The following is a 20,771-nucleotide window of genomic DNA, read 5'->3' as shown; positions in this document are numbered from 1 at the left end:
ACAGAGTGATTCATAAGAAGAAATAGCAGACAGTTGTGTATGTTGTGAAAAGGGTTATTTAAAAAGATGTGTCTCTGCTGCACCAGTAGGTAAATCATCATTTTTCTAAACTGTTTAGCTCCATGACTGCTCACACATTCAGCAAGTAGCAGAGGGATGTGGTTGCAGCTGTCTCTTTATGCAGTTGTCCTGTGTGTCTTGGCATGTTCTGCATTTCTTAAAGCATTCCCCTCATGTTGAAGGTGGAATTTACATTTTTTGCAGCTCTTTCTGAGAATGTGAAACATGATTTTATGAACTCCAGGAAACAGGATCCAGTCGGGAAAGCCTTTTTCCTCACTAGGTTCCTGATTTGTTTTCTGCTACAATGATGAGAGGACAGTGCCCAGCATACATCTGAAGGACCATCATCACCTTCATTCCTCTGAGTGAGCTGGACAGCTCAGGAACACCACCAGGAATGCCTGTTTCATCTGTTTTCCTTTTTTTCTCTTGGTCTTAGGAGAGACTGGAGGAAAGGGAGCGAGGTGTGTGGATGGAAGAGTGCTGGAGCCTCCTGATGGGCCCTGCTCACCCACCCTGGTCTAGTGCAAGGTGTCAGTGCCCATGGCAGGCACAAGATGAAGGTCAAGGTCCCTTCCAACCCAAGCCATTGTGGGATTCTGTGATCTTTGCAGCGTTGAACCGGTTCAGTGTGTCCGGCAGACCCTTCTGAAGTGGGGTCATCGATGCTGATGGTCCTTGACCACAGGACAAGGTGTAAAAGTAGAAAAATGGAGCAGTCAGGAAATATTGTTAATTAAAATTATGAAGAAGATGGCCCTCTACTGCAGATTTTTTTTTAAAGAATATTTATTCTCCTACCTCTACAAAAGTTTGAGGACCAGAGGTCTTACTGTTCGGCAACATTTCTTTTTCAAGGAGGACATTCCTTTCGATTAAAAAAAATTAAAATAAATTGAGGAATCCCATTATGGAGCAGAGTTCCTGAGGTTGGTTGTCGAAGGCCTTTTTGGTCCCAAAATTTCCTGACATGAAGTGTGAATCCTTTCTGTACAATAACATGGAACACAGTTTAAGGGAAAAAAGGAACACACGCTCACGCACTTTTTTTATTTTTTTTTCCTGCCAGCATTCTTGGGTTTGTTATTCAGCCGATGCTGTATTAAATTGGATTTTGTGTCCATCATTATTAAAATGTGAAGTGTGTCGGTCACAAAGCATACATTTCAGGGCAGTTAGCTGAATAATTCTTTTCTTTATTATCCCAAATTACTGCTGAGCTCTGGAGAGGTGAGCAGTTTAGCCAATTATTGCCATTTGAGCTGGATTTGTGGGTGATTAGCTCCTGGTCGAATTCAGTCCTGGCAAGGGCTTTGAAGCCTTTCCTTGTGTGATTTTCACAGCGGTGAGGTAGGAATAGACGAGGCTAATGACAGGAAGGTCGCCTGGGTGAGGTGACCTGTGGGGGGGGGGGGGCCCGGGTTTAGCAAATAGGGCATCCACAATAACAAGTGTGTCACTAACCCCGCCGTGCATAATCGGAGTTTTATAGGATTGTTGGAGATGCTGACAGCTCAATTAAAGTGTAACCCTTTGTACCATATAGCCCCGGCAGAACGACAGAAATATTACCAACAAAAAAGGGAGGGGACCACAAGGGAACTGGTTAAAGATCCAGGGTTCTTTTTCTTTTCCCCCCTTCATCGGAGCCTGCACAGAGCGGGCTGCAGAAAGCATCCATTTGTGAAATAATAGGTTGTCCAGGGGAGGGGTATGGTGCCAAACATGGCTACAAAAAAAAAAAACCCTGCTCTTAAGTGGTCTTCCTGATGTTTCTATGGAAACACTATAGTGTCGGCAGAGAAAGTTAAAATTGGGTTTTAAGCTTTTCATGGCTTTTCTCCCTTTTCCGCTCCCCCAGCCAAATCCTGACTTTATATAACATATGATAAAGAGAATTTCGGGGATCGGGGAGTGCTCCTGTCAGGAAAAGCAGACCCTCTGACTGGGAGTGGTCGTGCCTGCACAAGGAGTGCTTATTTTCCACCACCCACCCAAGGCTGTTTGTTTCTTGAGAGAAGTCAATGTTTTGGGGCTTCCTTTTCTTGCCTGCCCCTTCAGCCATTCCCGGACGTTCCCGTTCTCGGAGCCTTTCCCACAGTTGTGTTTGCTCTCTTCCCAGTGCTGCTTTTCCTCTGCCCAAGGTAATGATTCGCATCGAAGTGCGTTTCACTGGTGTCAGGGAAACCACAGCTGCCAGTGCCAAGGGGTTAATAAACCAACTACTGCAGATTATTAAAGGCTGGGATTCTTTTTTTTTTTTTTTTTTTCTTATTTTTTTAGCAGTCCAGAGTAAGCAGAATAAGTCTTGGAAGGCAACAGAGGCATAAACTACTGCAAGGCATGGAAAATAATGTGATTTTCTCGTGCTGTGTCCTGTTCAGAGGGGTAAACTGGGGTTAGAGTGAAAGATGAGCCAGTCCCTTCAATACCTGTTTGCATTTTGTAACACGCTTGAATGTTCAGCTCCACAGGAAGGACGTGGGGTGGCTGTAACTGTAGAGTTTGCTATGTGCTCTTGACTTAATCTCATTTTAGAAACAGTCATAAAGCAGGCCTAAGAGTGCCCCTGTCCCAAAGCTGCCAGCTGAAGGAGAGCTCAAGAGGAGTTGGAACTGTGTTGGCACGATCCAGAGGCTGAAATATTGGAGCAGTCAGTAATCAAGGCCGGGTTGGATGGAGCTTGGAGCAGCCTGGGGTCATGGAGGGTGTCCCTGCCCATGGCAGGAGGTGGAATGAGATGGTCTTTAAGCTCCTTTCCAACCAATATGGGATTAAAAATAAAGATGCAGTAACAGTGAACGCTACGTTTGTTCTTCCCATTGAGTTTGTCCTTAGTGCTGCTGTTCCTTGCAGGAATTTGGGGGCTGTCCTTTGGTGGCAGTCTTCCTTGCTGGTGCTGTGATGAACTGTAAGAGTTGCTTAATCAGCATTGGGGTTTTTTCCAGTACATCTTTCTAATTTTCTTTCCTTGCTTGTGTGCAGAGAGCTTGGAAAATAACGAGTTGCAGGTTGATTGTCCTTCAAGTTTAAGCAAAGCCATTATCCCCTGCTCCCCAAGTCAGGTGTTAGATCCTCTCTGTTCTTTGTCTTCAAATGGAAATCGTGGCTGATGAGCCCCAGCATTAGGTAACCATTCATGGAGTAATTACCTGCTGTGCAGTCACTGCCTGGTGTTTAGGGAACGTTAGAGGAGAACTGGGTGCAATGTTCTGATTTCAGTTTCTCGTAAAGGCACAGAACATAAATTTGAACAGTTTCTGCAGTGTGGGAGCATCTTTGTAGCAAAACTCTGCTGCTGCTGCTGCTGTGACAGTTTTTAAGGGAGGTGGGAGGGGTTTTCCATGTGCACAGCTCTGGTAAGAACATACAGGGTTTTGGAGGGGTTTTTTGCAATGTCATTGTTAGATGCTGAAGCTGGAGAAAGTTTGAGCTCTCCTGTTTTCAGAACTCTTCAGAGCCACTCCACTCACCCCTTTCCACCCCCTGCTATGGGCAGGGACACCTTCCATTATCCCAGCTTGCTCCAAGCCTGGCCTTGGACACTTCCAGGGATCCAGGGGCAGCCACAGCTGCTCTGGGCACCCTGTGCCAGGGCCTGCCCACCCTCAAAGGGAACAATTCCTTCCCAATATCCCATTTATCCCAATTTCCTTCTGGCAGTGTGAATCCATTCCCCTTGTCCTGTGTCTCCAGGCCCTTATCCAAAGTCCTTCTCCCTCTTTTTTATAAACCCCCTTTAAGGATCAGAAGGGAGAGGGAAGTTTGCTGCAGGTTTCCAAGTATAAAAACTTGAACCAGCTTCATGTCTCATTGACCAAAAGACCAAGCAGCATTCCCTTTAATTCCTGGGGAAAAATCCACTTAAGTCAGGGAAACTGAGAAAACAAGTTACTTTTTTATGGAAGGGTTCCCCATACACTGGGAATCTTCAACAGTTCATTCCCTAGAGGATTTTAGGTTTAAAGAGAGAACAACCTGGCCTAGTGGAAGGTGTCCCTGCCCATGATAGGGGATGGAATGAGATGAACTTTAAGGTCTCTTCCAGCCCAAACCATTCTGGGATTCTCTGACTCTCTGTGGATCAATGATTCAGTTATTACCAAAATCTTCCTATGGCATGCAGCTGTTGTTTGGAGGTGAGACAGTCTGAGCTGCTGAAGAATGGACTTTAACACCAGAAACCTGTTACAACTAAATCTTCTGGAGGCAAAAAATATCACTGAAAAATTAATACCTTGTTTATTATCAGGTGGCTCCAGTGCTGTTGGACAGACTGTGCAGAGCTGGCTGGTCATTGAATCCTGGGGTTTCACCAGCATTGGTTCTCCACGTTAACAGAGTCACAGGAAGTGGGTGTTTTATTGACCAGAATTTGTATGTAACAATTTGTGATCCTGACCGAGTGGCTGCCTTTGGAGTTATTTGAAGGAAGAGGTTTTTCATGGCTGAGAGTTTTTCTTTTCTGAGCAGGATCCACAGGAGCTGTAGAAAATTCCTAGCAGTGCTAGCTGCTGTTCCTGGCTGTGAGAGCTACAGACCTGAGTGGAAAATTAGGAGTTTATGTTGTTAATGGTGAAGTGTGAGATTACCTGTTTCATTCTGTCAGAACAGCATCAGAGAAACAATGTGGGGTCGGCTAAAAATTAGGGAGGGGAAGAAACAAAAGGCTGGCAGAAGTTTGCACCTGAGCCATGGCAGTGGGGTAAATTTCTGAAAGAAAATAGAAACCAAAGTGGAATCAAGGAATGGAATCAAGGGTTGGACGGGATCCTGAAGCTCATCTAGTTCCAACCCCTGCCTTGTAGGTGCCATATTTCCTTTTCCAGAAGGTCCAATCTTGGCTCTGCTGACTTCAAAAACCATTTTTAAGGCTTATCACCTGCTAGCATCTTCAATGCAGCAGTAAGCAATTTCAAGGGGTCACTTTTTGAAATGGTGATCATTTGCTATTTAAAACCTAAAATATTTCTGTAGAACAAATTGATGATTGTTTCGCCACTGAGTCGTTATTCAAGCAGACAAGGTTTGGAGCTCACAGAAGGCACCCAGAGCAGCCAGATTTTGCTGGTTGCTGTGTATTCAGGTGAGCTGGGTGTTCCACATGCCCTGGTTCCTTCACCAGTCTGGGTGTGTTGTTTTCTTTCCACCTTGGCTCCAATCAATCCGGGGCTGGCGACTTTTCATTAGCTGCTCCTGCTCCCACGGTAATGTTGGGATTGCAGAGCCTGCTGGCAGTCTGTAACTTCCCCAGGTGCCCTGGAGCTCAGCAGCCTAAGCTGATTGACTCAGTTAGGGCCCCAGTCCCTAACAGCAAATGCAATCAATAAATCTTTGTTGGTAAATAATTGCTATCGAACAGAGTTTTAATATAAATTTATGAGTGGTGTTTTATCACAGCTTGAGGCTACAGCAAGCCACTGAGTGATGGATTTCAGATCACACTTGCATTCATTACATTAACTTTGTAAGTTATTTAAAGCTTGTACACTTAACATTGCTTTTGGCTTGCAATGACCTCCTGGGAGTAGATGTAGCACACACATTACTAATGGAGAGCCGGCTCCGTTCGCTCCCTGGATCCTCCAGCAAAACCCACGGACTGAGCTCCATGCACTCCACTTGGAGCCTTTTTTCCTCCAGCTCCTTCTTCAAACCACAAGCTGAAGGACTTACCATTCCTCCCTTCAACACACAGTTGTAGTTTTGGAGAGAAGATGGTGAAAAAAAACCAAACAAAAGCTGTTGGAGGTGTGAAGTTCTTCTCGGTTTGTGTGGAAATCAGAGGTGTTAAATTCGTAGTGTTGAGTCTGGAGGCTCTGGAGCTGCACCCAACTGCCCACGGAGGGCTGTGAGAAATTAAAGATTTCATACAAATTAGGGAAAATAGCATCATCCAATTAATATTTATTTGAGGCAGGGATTATTTAGACCAAAAAAATTGGTATTTGGAGTAGAAGATTTATGTAGGCTCTTGCTGCATAGCTTGGGGACTCAGTGGGATTTTTCCAGTGTGCTGTGTGTATGTGGGGATCTTTTTGCCAGTGACTGGGGACATGCCCAAGCTGCCTCTGAATTGCCTTGGTGATACCAAGGGTCAGCAGGAACCCCTGGATCTCATTTCCTCAGCACAGGGTTTGATGTGACTCAAATGTAGCCATAATGTGACTGAAGCAAGGATCTTTTTTTTTTTTTTTTTTTCTCTTAAATAACATTTCCTGTCATGTGGGCCATTTTTTTTTAGTGTAGCTAACGTTAAAGTGCATTTATAACTGATCTAAACTCTGATTCTAAGACCATTTCTCCAAACCATTCTATAAAATTACCACAAAGTGGTGGCCTTGGGGATAAAAACTGTGGTTTATATGGGCTGCTTTGCTTTATAGCACTTTAAGTTAGCTCCTTGTATTCACAGCAGTTTGCTCTCCAGGTACTTCAAGATACTTTTAATTATCGCATAATGTGAAAATGATTCTGTTTGCCAAAGGAACGCCTGAAGAAAATGGATTGGGAAGTCTGGTTTGTTAACTAGGCACAAATAGGTGCATCATCCCTATTCGGTTCTGAGCTGGGTGGGTTGGTTTTTGTTTGTTTTTTTTTACATCAAAACACAGTGTTCTGCTTTAAAAACATGGTAAAACCTCATTTTGAATAATTTTCTTCATTTCGATCCAAAACTAGAATGTCATAATTCATACTTAGGTAGCAGCAAAACTTTAAATAGTAAAAATCATGAGGGTCGTAGATTTTTACTCTTTATTGAGATTATAATTGACGCAAATTGAAAATTATGTAAGTAATGACATGTTTTCTGTATAGCAAAGGGGCAGTTAAAAGGTTATGAAATATATACATTTTACTGGCTTCAAAACTTGAAAAAAGAAGGCAAAGGGGAAAAAAAAATTCCCCATTGTGATCCTTACTGCTTTTTCCCCATTAGAGGGTCTGAAGAACAAACCAGTGCAGGGAAACAGTAATTTTTGATCCCCACGGCACAGCACTAACTAGAATTGGGTCCCCCTAAACACCAGTGCTGTGCTGCAGGTGAGGTATGAAAGATGGGAAAGGTGAAGAGACAGATCACCTCCTATAGACAAACAGGAGAGTCAAAGGCAGAAATAAGCTTTCATTTTTTAATAGAAGAAAACAACGTCTCCAAGCGCCGGCAGGCAGTAATTGGGATGAGCAGGAGCTTTTGTGAGGAGGCGTTTCAGAAGCCCCGTTCTCCTTGAAAAAGTTTGAGTTCTAGCAAGGAGCAGAACAAAAAAAAATAAGAGACATGTGACCTGCAGACAGGCAGAAAGTTGGGAGTTTGGATCACTGTGCTGTTCAGTGTCCAGCAGGAGATTTTCTGCATGGTCCCACCCTGGAATGCGTTGGGTTCTCCTCTGAAGTTCTGCTCCAGCTGTGTGGCCAGGAGCAGGGCTTCTCCTTGAGTGGAGCTGACCTGTGTCCCCTCCTGGCTTTGGGATAGGTCTGCAGAGGGATCACTTCATAAAGTTGCAAGTTTAATGGGAAAACAAACAGTGCAACTTGTTTTCAAGGCTCAAACCACTTTTACAAGAGGAACTCCATGGGAGTTGGAAGCCCTGTGCTTGGTAGGGCATCTTTCCATGTTCTGTTTTCCCTTTATTTTAATTGCCTTGTACAATGAGAAGGGGAAAATTGTTTTCTCCTTGTTCCCTTGTTTTATAGGGATTAGGGAGCTGAAGTTTGTGTTGGGTGGATTCCTGGTTGTGATTTATTGAAATGGGTATGTGTCCACTTTGATCAGAGCTTGATCTGTGACACCAGTGTGTCCCTGTGGTGGTTACTGAGCATGGGATCTCCACTGGACATTCCAGTAAGGCTTTGCACAGCCATTATACTGTCTGGATCCATTACAAACTACCTTCTGGCTTGGGTTTGGAAATTAAAATTTCCTAAGGAAGCACATTCTTCGTTTACTACCTGGAGTGTTCTACAGCACATGATATTTTATTTTTCAAAGTGAATTTTGGTTTTGCAGCTGAGAATAGATCAATGTACAGTTGCAGTTCCTGTCTGTTTGTCTGCTGGAACACAATGATGACTTTTAATCTTTGCTGTTGATGAGAAGTTATGGCTGTCCCATCCCTGGAAGTGTTCCAGGACAGGTTGGACAGGGCTTGGAGCCACCTGGTCCAGTGGAAGGTGTCCCTGCCCATGCTGGGGGTTGGAACTGGATTTTAATGTCCCTTCCAGCCTGAACCATTCTGGGATTCTGTGATTGTTGTCATTCATCCTCGATTGAATATTGTGGAAAGGTGATTCCCACGTATTTTCTTCTGCAGTCACACCTCTGTCATTAAATGATCCAGGATTCACTTGAAACACTTTGTGTTTGCTCTGGGTTTGTTTTGTTACTCTTGCCTGGGATTGGGGTTTCTTTTGCTGGAATGAGCTAGCCAAGAGGGGTTTCTGTGGTGGTGTCAGAAGGTTTGTGCAGAAGGAATGAGAACACAGATGCGTGCTCTTGTGTGGGCAAGGAATCCCCAGGAGATGCTTGAGGGAGAGGCTGGACAGCAGGATCCTCCCTCAACCTGGGGCTCATCTCTTATTTTAGAGGGTAAGGAAATGGTGTCTTCATCAGCTAGGAATCCATGTGGGTCACAATAAAATGTGCTTTCCTGAGGCATTGAATTCAAGGCAAAAGAGAGTTTTTCTACCCACTGGACAAAGCCAATGGAGGGAATGTGCATTGTGGGAGAGGCAGGGGAAAGAGTGTCGCTTGCAGGAGAAAGCTGTCTGAAAATGCTCATTTGGAAAGGCAATTACTCTTCTCTCTGTCTGTATCTTAGGCAGTTGTGTGTAGTTTGTGTTGTCATTTCACCTTTCCTCTCTCTCTCTCCCCACCAGGGGATGCTGCTGAAGCGGAGTGGCAAGTCCCTGAACAAGGAGTGGAAGAAGAAGTACGTGACACTGTGTGACAACGGCGTGCTGACCTACCACCCCAGCCTGCACGTGAGTACTGCCTGCTCTGGGGAGCCCAGCCCTGACAGCAGGGTCAGCCATGCCTTTGGTGGGACCACTGTGCTGGGAGAGCTTCTTCCTCTCTCCTCATTCCCCTCCCTCTCGAGGAATCATCACCTGAAGTGAAAGTCCCTGCTGCAAGTCTGAGTGCACTCCAGTTCCTCAGACTCCCCTGGCACTGGGGCTTCCTTGCACCCCAAGAAGCTGCTGGAACTGTTTAAAGCCTTTATTTTCTGCTCATTCTTTTATGGACATGTTGTTGATCCCAGGGTCCAAAAACAAGTGTTTCACAAGAAAAAGTTTCCTAGGGATAGTAAAGAGTGAGGAGAGGTCTTTGTCAGTGCGCAGGGCTTGTGGTTTATTCAGGAGTATTTCTGAGCAGCTTTTTGGACATGGCATAGCCATTAAAAAGTGTTCCATACAACTTTTCCATGTTGAGGCATCTATCCCTGTCCCAAGGATGCTGTCTGTCCCTCAGAGTTTGTGGCACAACTCCTAGTATGGGTTTGGGGGTGGAAGGAGCACAGAGATCCCACTCAGGGCTAGCCTACCACAGAAATCATGGTGAGACTCTCACCAAGGTAAAATATATATTATACATATATATAAATAGAGAGAGAGAGAGATGAGATATATATACAGAAATATATATTTTTTATATATATATGAGATATATATATCCAGAAATATCTACCTACATATAGAAATATATTAAATATATATATATATAATTAGATAAATATATATGAATATATACATGTATGTGTGATTTTATATAAAATCTGATCTTGTATTTTATCATCATCCCACATATGCAAATCAGAGGGTTGCCACTTGTAATGTTTTTAGGGACAGTTGTTGCTAAACCTATTGGTGGCATCTTGAGCTCCCGGGCATTTTTGCATTAAGGAGGGAAAATCAAGGTTTTGATGCATTTTCTATAAATTCTGCACCTGGAACTGGCAGGAAACTTCTGCTTTAGATGGGTGGTGTCTGAGGAGCATGGAACTCTAGAGTCATTAAGGTTGGAAAGCACTCTAAGGTCATCCAGCCCAGCCATAGCCCAGCACTAAACAGCATCCCCAAGTGCCACATCCATGTCTGGCCACGCTGATGCTGGGCTTGCCCCCACTTGCTGTTCCCTGTCTGTGGAATATTAGCACTTTTCCCCTGCCTCGACACAAGATTGTATGGTCTCAGGTCCTGCCACAATGATGCTTTGCTCTGGTTTCTGATGTGATGTCCATGTCTCTTTAACATTATGTGGTAAATGAGATGACAAGTAGCTTCAAGGCATTGCTGCTTCCCATCAGAAACCTTGTCCCTCAGCCCTTGTGTTCTGGAGCAGGGTTTTCACTGCTCCTTTGTGTGATGGAGTTCACGTCTTTCTGCTCAATTTGGTCACTTTTAGTGCCTTCTAAATGTGACTAATTCTGCTGTGAAGTAGCCCCGAAACACCCAAATTTGTGCGTTGGCATTTCTCCCAGAAGGGAAGCACGGATTCTGCACGCCCCCACGGAGCTGCCACCTGAGTGTGCCTTAGATTGTGCTGGTCATCAGGCGAGGAGGAGGCTGTTGTGTGTGCCCTGGCTCCTTCCTGGCTGCTGGAAAAGGCTCTATTGTTCCTGGCAGGGCCGTGCACATGTGAGTTTTCCATTGCTCTGGCAGACAATGGAGAAACTTCTCCTCTGCAGGCTCCCCCGGAGCTGTGGAGTCACCCCCAGAGGAAGAATCCACTGAGGTTACACGTAATTACTTTGAGATTAGAGGTAAATCCATCGGAGATTAGAGAGAATCCATTTAAAGAAGAAGTAATTACCAGCCTGTAATTGTTTCCCTCTGTCCTCCACCATGCCTCCCCACCCCAAGAAGAAGGTGCTGGGCTTGGTGTTGCCATTCCCTCCTTGCATGGATCAGAGGGGTTTGTGAGGGAACCACAGACATTTTCAGTCAGTCACACTCCCAGTACACTTTGTACTAAACTTTGTTGGCAGGAATGTCACAATTTCTTCTTGGGGATTGCCAGGTGAGAGGGTTTTCCTCCAAACAGAGCTCTGATACTTAGTTTCTGGTTTGGTTTTGCTGGTTTTTGTTTGTCAGTAATTTTTTGTTCCTTCTTTTTCACAAGGAAGCGATGAATTTTTAATGCTGTGCTTGCATTGCTGTCTGGATAATTTCTTACATTGTTTTGAAAAATCAGGGCCTTATTCCAGCAAGTCTCCCATTAAGCAGCAGTGAAGAAAAGAGCTTTTGTTAGCTGTCTAAAGTCAGTTTCCTAAACTTGTGCAAAGGCTATCAGATTTGGATTGTTTCAAATGTGCAGATCACTTTTGTTCATCAAAATGCTGCCCTTTTAATTCTGGAGAGAATTTTTAATTGCAGTGAAAGGTGGGCTGTCCTCTAGTGGTGGCAGAAAAGGGAAATTTAGGAGATCATTTGATCTGTGCAGCCTGTGCTCTGAGTCAGAGCCTAACACCTGGTGTTTGAAGGGCCAGTTACAGTGTCTGGTGGCTGATAGTGAGCACTGTGTTAAATATTGCTCGAGGTTTGGCCACAGGTGGATCAGTTGTCTCTGCCAGATGCATTCAGTGGCGGCTCAGGCACAAAGCAGTGGTTTGAACGTAGAAAAATAGGTGCTGCAGAATCCAGCCCTGACATCCTCCTTGAAAGCACTGCCTGCAGAATGAAAGCTTTTGGGGTGGGGAGGGAAAAATCAAATTAGGCCCTTTCTTGCAGAGGAGGTGTCCCCAGGAGGGTCAGGCCTGTTTGGCAGGGCAGCGTGCTGAAATGAGCGCGGCATTGTGCCAGCCGCGTGAGTGACTCCTGGTGCCACCAGGTTGATGTCTGACACAATAGCAAAATCCCTCTCGTTCCTTTTCAAGAAAGTGGGGGGAGAGGAAAACGGGGGAAGAAAAATATGTGTACATAAGCACCCTACTGTTTCCTGACTTGGTCGTGTCAGGTTTTTTCAAGAGCCTCAAACCTTCCCGTCCCTTGGGACGCCGAGGAGCTCCGCCGATAGAAAATGGTTGGGGATAATGAGAGAGAACTTTGACCCTCAGGCTTCAAAGTTCACCAGAGCTCCCTATTCATCTTGGGCTTCTGGAGCAGAGCCGTGGAGTGGATCACTAAAATTCTGGCCGGCAAATTCCGAGTCAGCCTCCCCAAAGGGCCCCGGGGGGATTTGCCGAGGCATCTCCTGGCTTTTTAATGGCGGGATGCTCCCAGAATGCATTCACCAGGATACCTGCTGGGCAGCACTGCTTTATCTGAGCCTTCTCCTGATGAATAGCTGGTGATGTCTCACCACTGGCTGCCTGCCACAGGGCTGCCAGCCTGCCACAGGTCAGCACGTGACAAAGCTTCAGCTGTGGATGTCCCTTCTCTGCTCTTGTATCTTCACCGTCGCTGCGCCTCGTTTATGAAAAGAAGGAAAGGGGGGAAAAAAGGCTGCAAACAGCTATTTTTTGGTAAGGGCAGTTTTCCCCTTTTATGTTTAGTTTGGTCTAGATTTGATTTCAAATGAAGGCACGGTGCTGGGACACCTTATGGGGGAAGAAGAGCTTCTTAAATATGTGAGAAGGAAAGTGTGATGCCCATCTAGAACACATTGGGTACACAAACCCCATGTGCACAGCAAGGCTGGTGTTTGCTGGCTGCAGCCTTTAACCTTCACCTTCACTGGTCTAATGTGATGACCTGGGGATTGTAAATGTGCTTGAGGGGGGGAAATCTGGCTTTGTCTCCATGAGGGTGGTGTGGATTCACCTGGTTTGCTCAATTCATCTGACAGTAGCCACAGTTCCAAGTTCTCCCTTAAATACAGTGTTGGCTGGCTGAGCAGCCCACGTGAGCATTAGCAGTGTTGTTCTGTCCTCAGATATACTGGATGGTGTCGGAATCCAGGACATCCCTCTGGGTGCCCTGGATGGCCAGAGCTGCTGGCAGGGGGCTCGGAGACCCTGGCATGCAGCCAAAGACACACGTGGGGTTTCGATCTTAGCCCATGGAGAAAATTACTAACTCTGTATGAAGAATTGCAAGCCACACACAAGTTTAGATTGCATAGTAGAGATAATCACAAAGTGAAAGGAAGGATTTTTGGGTGCTGTACAAGGGGGTTTTAAGCCTCGTACGCAGGGGTCCAGGTTTTGTACATGGGGGTCATGGAGTTTTAAGATGGAGGGATTTGGGTGTGCCCTGTCCTCTTTCTTTCTCCTTCCTAGCCTCCATGTCTTTGGTGATGCTGGCACTCACAGATTGGTTTAGAGTAGAAAGTCACCATTCAATATAGATGATGGGCATTGGGGAAAAAGCATAAACATGTAACACGTAATGTGTGATATAAAAGATGGCACCAGCCCCCTGGGAGGTCAGTGTGCCTTTGTCTGACCTGCTGAACGGGCCACAGCAGTTCAGGAGAAGAATCTTTTAGATAACCAACAATAAACAACCTTGAGGCTGGACAACAGAAGACTACTGAGTCTTTCTTTGAAGGCACGGGTTGGAGCAGAGACTTTTCCATCTTTCAGGGTCACCCCAATCCAGGGGTGAAACCCGACAGGATGGTTTTGGTTTTTTTTGAAAAGGCAACATTTCAGCCTGATAAGGAGTCAGATCCAACACTAGGCTAAGCTTGGCACACGAGCTTCAGCAATACTTTAGATGGACACGTTCTCTGGGAAGACCCTACAAGCACTATAAAATTCCTTAAGGCTCAAGGTGTTGTTTGAGCTTTCTATGCTTGGCCGTTTCCACCAGAAAAAGCAGATGGTGAGAAGCAGGAGGCTTTAGAGAATGTCCTCTGTGTTGGTATCTGGAAGTGTTGTAGCTCCATGCACTTTTCTCAGGTCCCAGCGTTTCTCTCAGAGCTGACGTTTTTGCTACCACCTCTTGTGATTTTCTTGAACTATTTGGAAACAGAAAGCCTGCATGCAAATGCAGGATCCCATCTGCCCTCATTCTTGAGAGCAGTGTGCTGTCCTGTGTGGCCAGTCAGCCCCCAGAGCCTGGTGCTGCTCCAGCCAAGGAACTGTGCTCCCCTTCCCATTAGGAATATCCCCCACAGCCATCGGTGCAGCTCAGCCTTATTTCCAGGCTGTGTTACCTCAGGCAGTTCAATAGCTCTGAAGTGTGTTGTTTGTGTGGCTTTAATAAAAATATTCATGCTCATATATCTCTAAAATACCATGGTGTATGTCCATTTTTCCCCCCTGTTTTTGCTCTGAAGGAATGTAAAGCTGGATATTGGCAGGCTCTGAAGGGCCTTTTAACTGGCATTCCCTATCAACAACTGATCCTCAAATCAGCCTTTGGTAAAGAGAGACTTGGAGTGACAAAAGAACCCTGGAAGTGCTCAAGGCCAGGCTGGAGAGGCTTTGGAGCAATCTGGGATAGTGGAAGGTCCCTGCCCATGGTGGGGGGTGGAACAGGGTGGCCTTCAAGGTCTGTTCCAACCCAAACCATCCTGGGATTCTGTGGTACTTTTCACATGTGATGTGGCTCTCCCTCCCTGAGAGAGCAGTGATCAAAACAAATCCTGCAGCTTGACTATTGATGAAGATAAATCTGAGGCTTTATTGTAGTTACTATTGCATCCACTAGCATGCCTAAAACATTGGTTAGGATAGAAGAAAATGAATGATAGGAACAGTTAAATATGAATTTAGTAATTTCTGATTTTCATGAAGTGCTGTAGCTGTACAGATCACTCAGTCACTTTGGAGCTTCTTGGAAAACTTATTGTCCTAGTCTGAAAGATGTACTGGAGTGAAGATAAATTTGGGAGAAAGATATAAAACTGAAGATCACGGAAGCACAGAATATCCTGAGTGGGAAGTGACCCACAAGGATGTGTCCATGCCTCTGTGCCCTCCAGGGAGTCGACACTCAGTAGTGTGGCAAACACAGCTGTGCTTTGGCAGAGCTGCACAGGCTGGAGCAAACACACATTTCAGTGTGGAATCTGCCTGCTCCTTCTGAAAGCCAAAGGAAATTGTGAGGATCAGAATGAGTTGCAATTCAAAAGGCAAAAGCCAAGCTAATAATTAATCAGGGGGGGTTTATAAAATTAGAGCTTCCTGTCCAGCCGAGCTAACTGCTGTGGGTATAAATGCTTCATAAATTACTCAGGATGGTAAAACTCTGGTTTGTCTTTTACAGCAGCTCTCGCTACAAAGGCTGAATGAGAAGTGAAGTGCAAGGGGAAGAGTTTTCTTAAAATTTTATGCAAATAAGGGATCCATTTACAGAAGGACCAACATTTTGTTGCTGTTGTGTTCCAGGTCTTGCCCTGACTTCCTCCCCTGCTCCTGCAACACTGATGGAGCTGACTGACACCACACTACAGATATAGCCAGTGCTTTTTATTACTGAAATTTGATGTTCTTGATTCCCAACGTGAAGCAAACAGATTCATGATGACCTTCCTTTTGTCAGGACAGAGTGCTTTGGGGCGATCAGTGTTTTCCAGAACACGTTCCCATTCCTCTGTTCTCCTCAGAAAATAACATTTCACGGCTTTCCTTAAGATTAACTGTGTATTATGAAGCTGAATGATATTATGGCCGTGTTTATATGCGAGAGGGGGGACAGCTAATTCCCCAGGACCATTTGATGAATATATTCCACTGTGGCTCATATCCCGACGCTCCGTCCGCAGCTCAGGCCCTTCCTGGGAAAAGCAACGAGGCCGAGGACTTGGGGAGACTTGTGGGGGGTTTTTTTTGTTGTTGTTTCTTCTTAGGTGTGCCTGTGGCCCCACACGGAAACCAATCAAGGAGCGATTTATGTTCATTAAGGGCTTGTCAAAACTGAAAAATTTTCTAATCAACGGCGATGTGGCGGCGGCCCCTCCATGGCTGGGAGTGTCGCCTCGGCGGCAGCGGCTCCGTGCCTGTTACAACTCTAGGCTAGGAATCTGCTGATGATTACATTAGGCTAAGCTGCGAAGTAAATGAACCATGGCTTATTTAGGTGCAACTAGCTCCAGTGTAGTCCTGCCCCGCAGGGCACTTTATAGCGTTTTATGGCTTTAAAATTAGTGTAGCTTCCCATTTGCTGCAGGGTGCTGCATGTTATGCCTTTGAACTCAATAAGCAAAGGGAAGGGGGCCTTTTGTTTTTTTCTTCTTCTCCCCCCTCCCTCCTTTTCTTCTTTTTGCAGTTTGGCAATTTTGTTTTGCATCTTTTCCAGACGACGTTTTGCAATAAAAATGTCTGACTGCCACGGAGAGGCACAAAAGTCAGGGCTCCATCCAATTTCCCGGGCTGCTCTTGGTTTGGGGGGAAGAGGATTTGGTTGTTGCTGCTGAGGGTGAACAATAGGTTTTCTGCCTCCAATAGGTCAGCTCACAAAATTGGAATTGTCTTTCAAAAAATACGGTGCACACAGTCTTTAAAATGTCATCCAGAGGTGCAACCGTAAACTTCCTTTTCCATAATAATTTTTATTATGCCTCAGATCAGGAAACACTATTTCAGCCTCAGTAAGTGGAGCCTTAGGAGTGTTATGTCTGATTGAACAGTGGGGGAAAACTGCCACAAAATGAAGGTGTTTTTTACAGAATCACAGAACAGTTTGGGTTGGAAGGGACCTTGAAGCTCATCTTGTTCCACCTCTCTGCCATGTCTTCCACTATCCCAGGTTATTCACAGCCCCATCCAACCTGGCCTTGGACACTACCAGGGATAGGTTAGAAGCTCATCATCTCTCAGTGGAAACCAGGCACAGATCAGGGGAGGATTTTTAGCCTGGACCTGTTCCTAGTGGTGGAAAACCAGGCTTTTGAAAGATTGGAATAGCTGAAAAGGACAAAAAAAAAGTGTGATATTCATACCATTGTACCATTATAGCCTTGGAAAGTCACTGCTCTTGGAGAGTCTCTCATTTCATATGTGGTGCATTGGAAAAGTGTAGCAGTGGGACACAGATGGAAGAAACATAGGGAGACCTCGAGGGAGGAGCAGATACTATTTTACATTTTAGTGTTGTGACACATGGCTCATCCTGAGGTGTGAGCTTGGAAACCCCTTTTCCCAGTGTAGAACTACAACCCCAGTGGAGGGCTTTCTCCCTATCCACCATTCTTGTATTATTTGAAAACCCTCAAACTCCGTAACTTTTTTTATATCCATGTCTTTGATAGCCTGAGCCATGTCTTTAACTTAAGGATGGCTCTAGAGCACAAGTGCAAGGGGGAATGGCTTTAACTTGAAGGAGTGTGGATTCAGATCGGATATTGGGACGCAATTCCTCCTTGTGAGGGTGATGAGGCCCTTGCCCAGAAAAGCTCTGGCTGCCCCATCCCTGGAAGTGCTCCTGGCCAGCTTGGACATAGGCATCAAGCTGGAGCCACACATAGCCTGGGTTCAGCTTGTGGCCCTTGGTGGAGGGTCTTGGAAAATCATTGTCATGTGCAGCTGTAAATTCAACGACCGCTGGCATTCAAAATCCAAAGAGGCCCCCCGAAACGGGGGTGTCACTTTTTGGGTAGGCCTGTTTAGAAAACATGATCATACTCATTTGCTCAATTTGCATGTCTGAAAGGCTCCCGCTCAGTTAATTGGTTAAATTAATTTCTGCTGCTGTAAACAGAGAGCTGCTGCATTAAGAGCAGAACTAAAGTAATTTTACTTTACATTATTCTGTGTCATGGCGCATCGTTCCTTTCTTACTCAAGGCAATTCATTTTGTGGGGCTGTCAAGGAATATTTGGCGTCATCTTCAGTCAATGCAGCTTTTTTTTATTTTCCCCTGATATTTTAACAGTTTATTTAGTCCTGTAGATAATGGTCAATGGCCTTGAGTAGTCAAATTAACACCTCGGTGGCGCCGTGGCGGAGCGGTAACCCGGGGAGGAGAAGGGATGAGAATCGACGCGGGGAGCGCGTTTTGGGGGATTATGGATTGATGGATGCCGAGGCAGCGTCGCCCCGCTCTGACAAAGATGGAGCTGCCAGTTAGTGCTGACTGCAGGCCATGGCCTGCCTGGTGTCTCAGCAGCTCCGAGCCGGGATGGAGACCTCGGGTAGGCCTCGCATCCCAGGACCAGCGGAACATTCCGCCAGCCGCCGGAACCGCCCGGCTGGGTACCCATTGGATTCAATGCTGCCATTCCTGCATTCAATCCCGAAGGGATCTCTTTGGGACGTGGCTGGTGTGTCCCCCCTGCCCTGGGAGGAGGGGGAGCCGTGTTAAGCCGTGCTGCTGCCAGCGAGCTGCGAGCCCCAGTCCCCCTGCCACAACTCTCAATTGCTAGCAGGTTTCTCTCACTGCACCTCATTTGCATCTGGGACATCAATTAGCATGTTTGTTGAGGCTAATTGAATGAAACTCAATCATAGCTCTTAATTGCTTGACTATGTGAAAAGAAATCACATTAATGCAGCTAATTAAGTGTATGGCAATAGATGCAACATAATTAGGAGCGAAATGTAAAAAACAAGCGACGGCGGAGGTGCGAGCGCAGGGTGTGGGGGATCGGGGCGCCCGCGTCTCCTCTGCGCCACATGTTTGGGGAGGGGTCCCTCTGCTCTGCTGCTGGCTTTAATTTTTATTTTTTTATTATTTTTTTTCCCCCTGCCTTGCCGAATGATGAACGCGGACAAGTTGAGAAGAAAAATGCAAATGGATTCGCAATTACTACTTTTTCAAGCTGTTGAGGGGCAGAAGATGGCACGTCTGGGGTGGCCCACTGTTGAGTGGGCTCTAGGGACTTGTTAAGTGCTGTTTAAAAGTACTTGGCTTTGAATTACCCTCATGCCTTGTTAAAGGGTTTTTTTTCCCCTTTTTTCTCGGATCAGCATTTTCTACAACTAACATCTTGGGGAGTTATCCCTGTACCATTTGCATATCAAAATCCAGCTTGCTGTCTTCTCTTTAACACAGCATATTCCAGATGACAGCAAGACCCTCATCTGTTCTAATCTGATCAAACCCTCCATTGCGCTTCTGAAGCCCCGGCGTCATTTTGTAGTTTGAACTTTCATTCCCCGAGCGAGCGGGGATCTGACGGGGCTGGGAACGCTCTCCTTGCCCTCCCCTCCTCGGGGAGACCCGCAGATTATCGCCGTGCACCCTGCCCACGATGAAAGGGCCTTTATTATTTACATTTGATATATCCCCATAAATATTTAAGCTGACATGAATACCTACCCGGCATCTGTTGTCGTTCGGGTGCTTCGCTCTGGCGGCGGCCGCCGCGCGTTGGTTTTGTGCTTGCCAACGCTCCCTGCCTTCCTCAAGTGGTTTTGTGGCTCACCTCAGCCTGGTTTGCACCCAGCTAAAAGACCTTTAACAACACCCTGCCACATCTCAAGCTGAGAAATCGCACCCACCCTTCACCTGAACTGAATCCAAAAGCCCCTTCTCCACTCGTACGTTAAATAAAACTATTGGAAAAGAGCGCGTGCCGAGGTTTAGTCACTCTCTGATTAAACCCTGCTTTACAGCCCACAAGCAATAAATGCTCAATTATCTTCTGCTTATTGTATTTTAATTTGTGAAGAAGTGACACCCGAACAAGAAAGTTCCGCCAAGTTCATCATTTATGGATGAAAGGTGTTTGTTCTCCAGCACCTAGTAAAGGAATTTTCCTGAGTGGATTGCCTTTGTTTTTCTCTTGGCAGCAGAGCTCTGTGTCCTCTCCCCATGAATTGTTCAGACCCCACCTTTTCCTGTTAATAATTCTCAGCTTGGGAAAAATAAGCTGCCGTGATGGCTTAGTTTGAGGTGTTCATCACTGATTTCTGTTAACTAAGCTGAAGAAATTATTGCTGGTCCAGATTTTTGATGGGTTTTGAGCAGAATAAATAATTGGTGTTGTAAAAACTGCCAAAGGTGAAAGAATCTTGATGAGGGAGCAATCAGCTCCCTGGATTGTGGCAGCAGTGATACAGATTTTGGGTAAATTCAGGAAATTTCCTGTGAAGTGGGAGCCCAGATCTTCTCCCAGCCACCTCAAACCGCTGTTTTTCTCTCGGGTCCTTAATCCCAGAGTCTTGGAGTGGTTTGGGTTGGAAGGGAGTTCAAAGCTCATCTCATTCCATCCCCTGCCATGGGCAGGGACACCTTCCACTATCCCAGGTTACTCCAAGCCCCAATGTCCAGCCTGGCCTTGGGCACTCCCAGGGATCCAGGGGCAGCCCCAGCTTCTGGGGGCAGCCCAGATATCTTTTTGTGCAGCGCTCTTGCACCTTTTTACCCCGATTTTACTCTCCTGTGCTGCCCCTCTTGCATGTCCTCTTTAAGAGCACGTCTCCTTTGTTGCTCTTCATGTCCTCAGAGCTGTTCCAGTTTAAATTATTTTTTTCTGGAATGTGAGTGACCACAGCCCTGTGTACCAGGAGATGAGAACTCTGGTGTCTTGTGTGCTGGCTTTAACATTCTCCAACTCTCCTGGAAATAGCTGTGCTGGTCCAGGATCCTGTGCATCCCAGGATCAATTTTCCCTCTGACAAAAACACCCATGTCCATTTGCTTTTCTGTTTATTTCCTCTTTGTGGGCTTTCCAAACAAGAATTAGCAAAATCCTTTTCCACTTCTGGCTCCCAGTGTTTGCTCTAATCAGATGTGATTTGCATTATTTTTTCCCCTTTGATGATGTTTTGTGTAGGTGCAGGAAGGGTCATATTACAAGGGAACAATGTTGAAATTACTGAAACCTTCCCTGCTGGTGCCCTTTTGTAACTTTGGTGCCTGCTGACCCATTCCAGCCA

General features: G+C 45.8%; 1 protein-coding gene across 12 annotated transcripts in view; it reads left to right on the top strand.

Moving 5' to 3' along the window:
- Nucleotides 1-20,771, top strand: part of AGAP1 (ArfGAP with GTPase domain, ankyrin repeat and PH domain 1) — a 308,025-nt gene that overhangs the window by 178,929 nt on the left and 108,325 nt on the right. For all 12 annotated transcript variants that reach the window (XM_038142034.1, XM_038142032.1, XM_038142030.1 and 9 more), the window contains one exon: nucleotides 8,941-9,045. In XM_038142034.1, coding sequence (XP_037997962.1) covers nucleotides 8,941-9,045 — 105 coding nt within the window. The remainder of the gene's footprint in view (nucleotides 1-8,940; nucleotides 9,046-20,771) is intronic.

Source organism: Motacilla alba, chromosome 7, assembly GCF_015832195.1.
Source record: "Motacilla alba alba isolate MOTALB_02 chromosome 7, Motacilla_alba_V1.0_pri, whole genome shotgun sequence".
Lineage (NCBI taxonomy): Eukaryota > Metazoa > Chordata > Aves > Passeriformes > Motacillidae > Motacilla > Motacilla alba.
The sequence above is the reverse complement of the archived record's forward strand: the minus strand, read 5'-3'. Positions and strand labels throughout refer to the sequence as shown.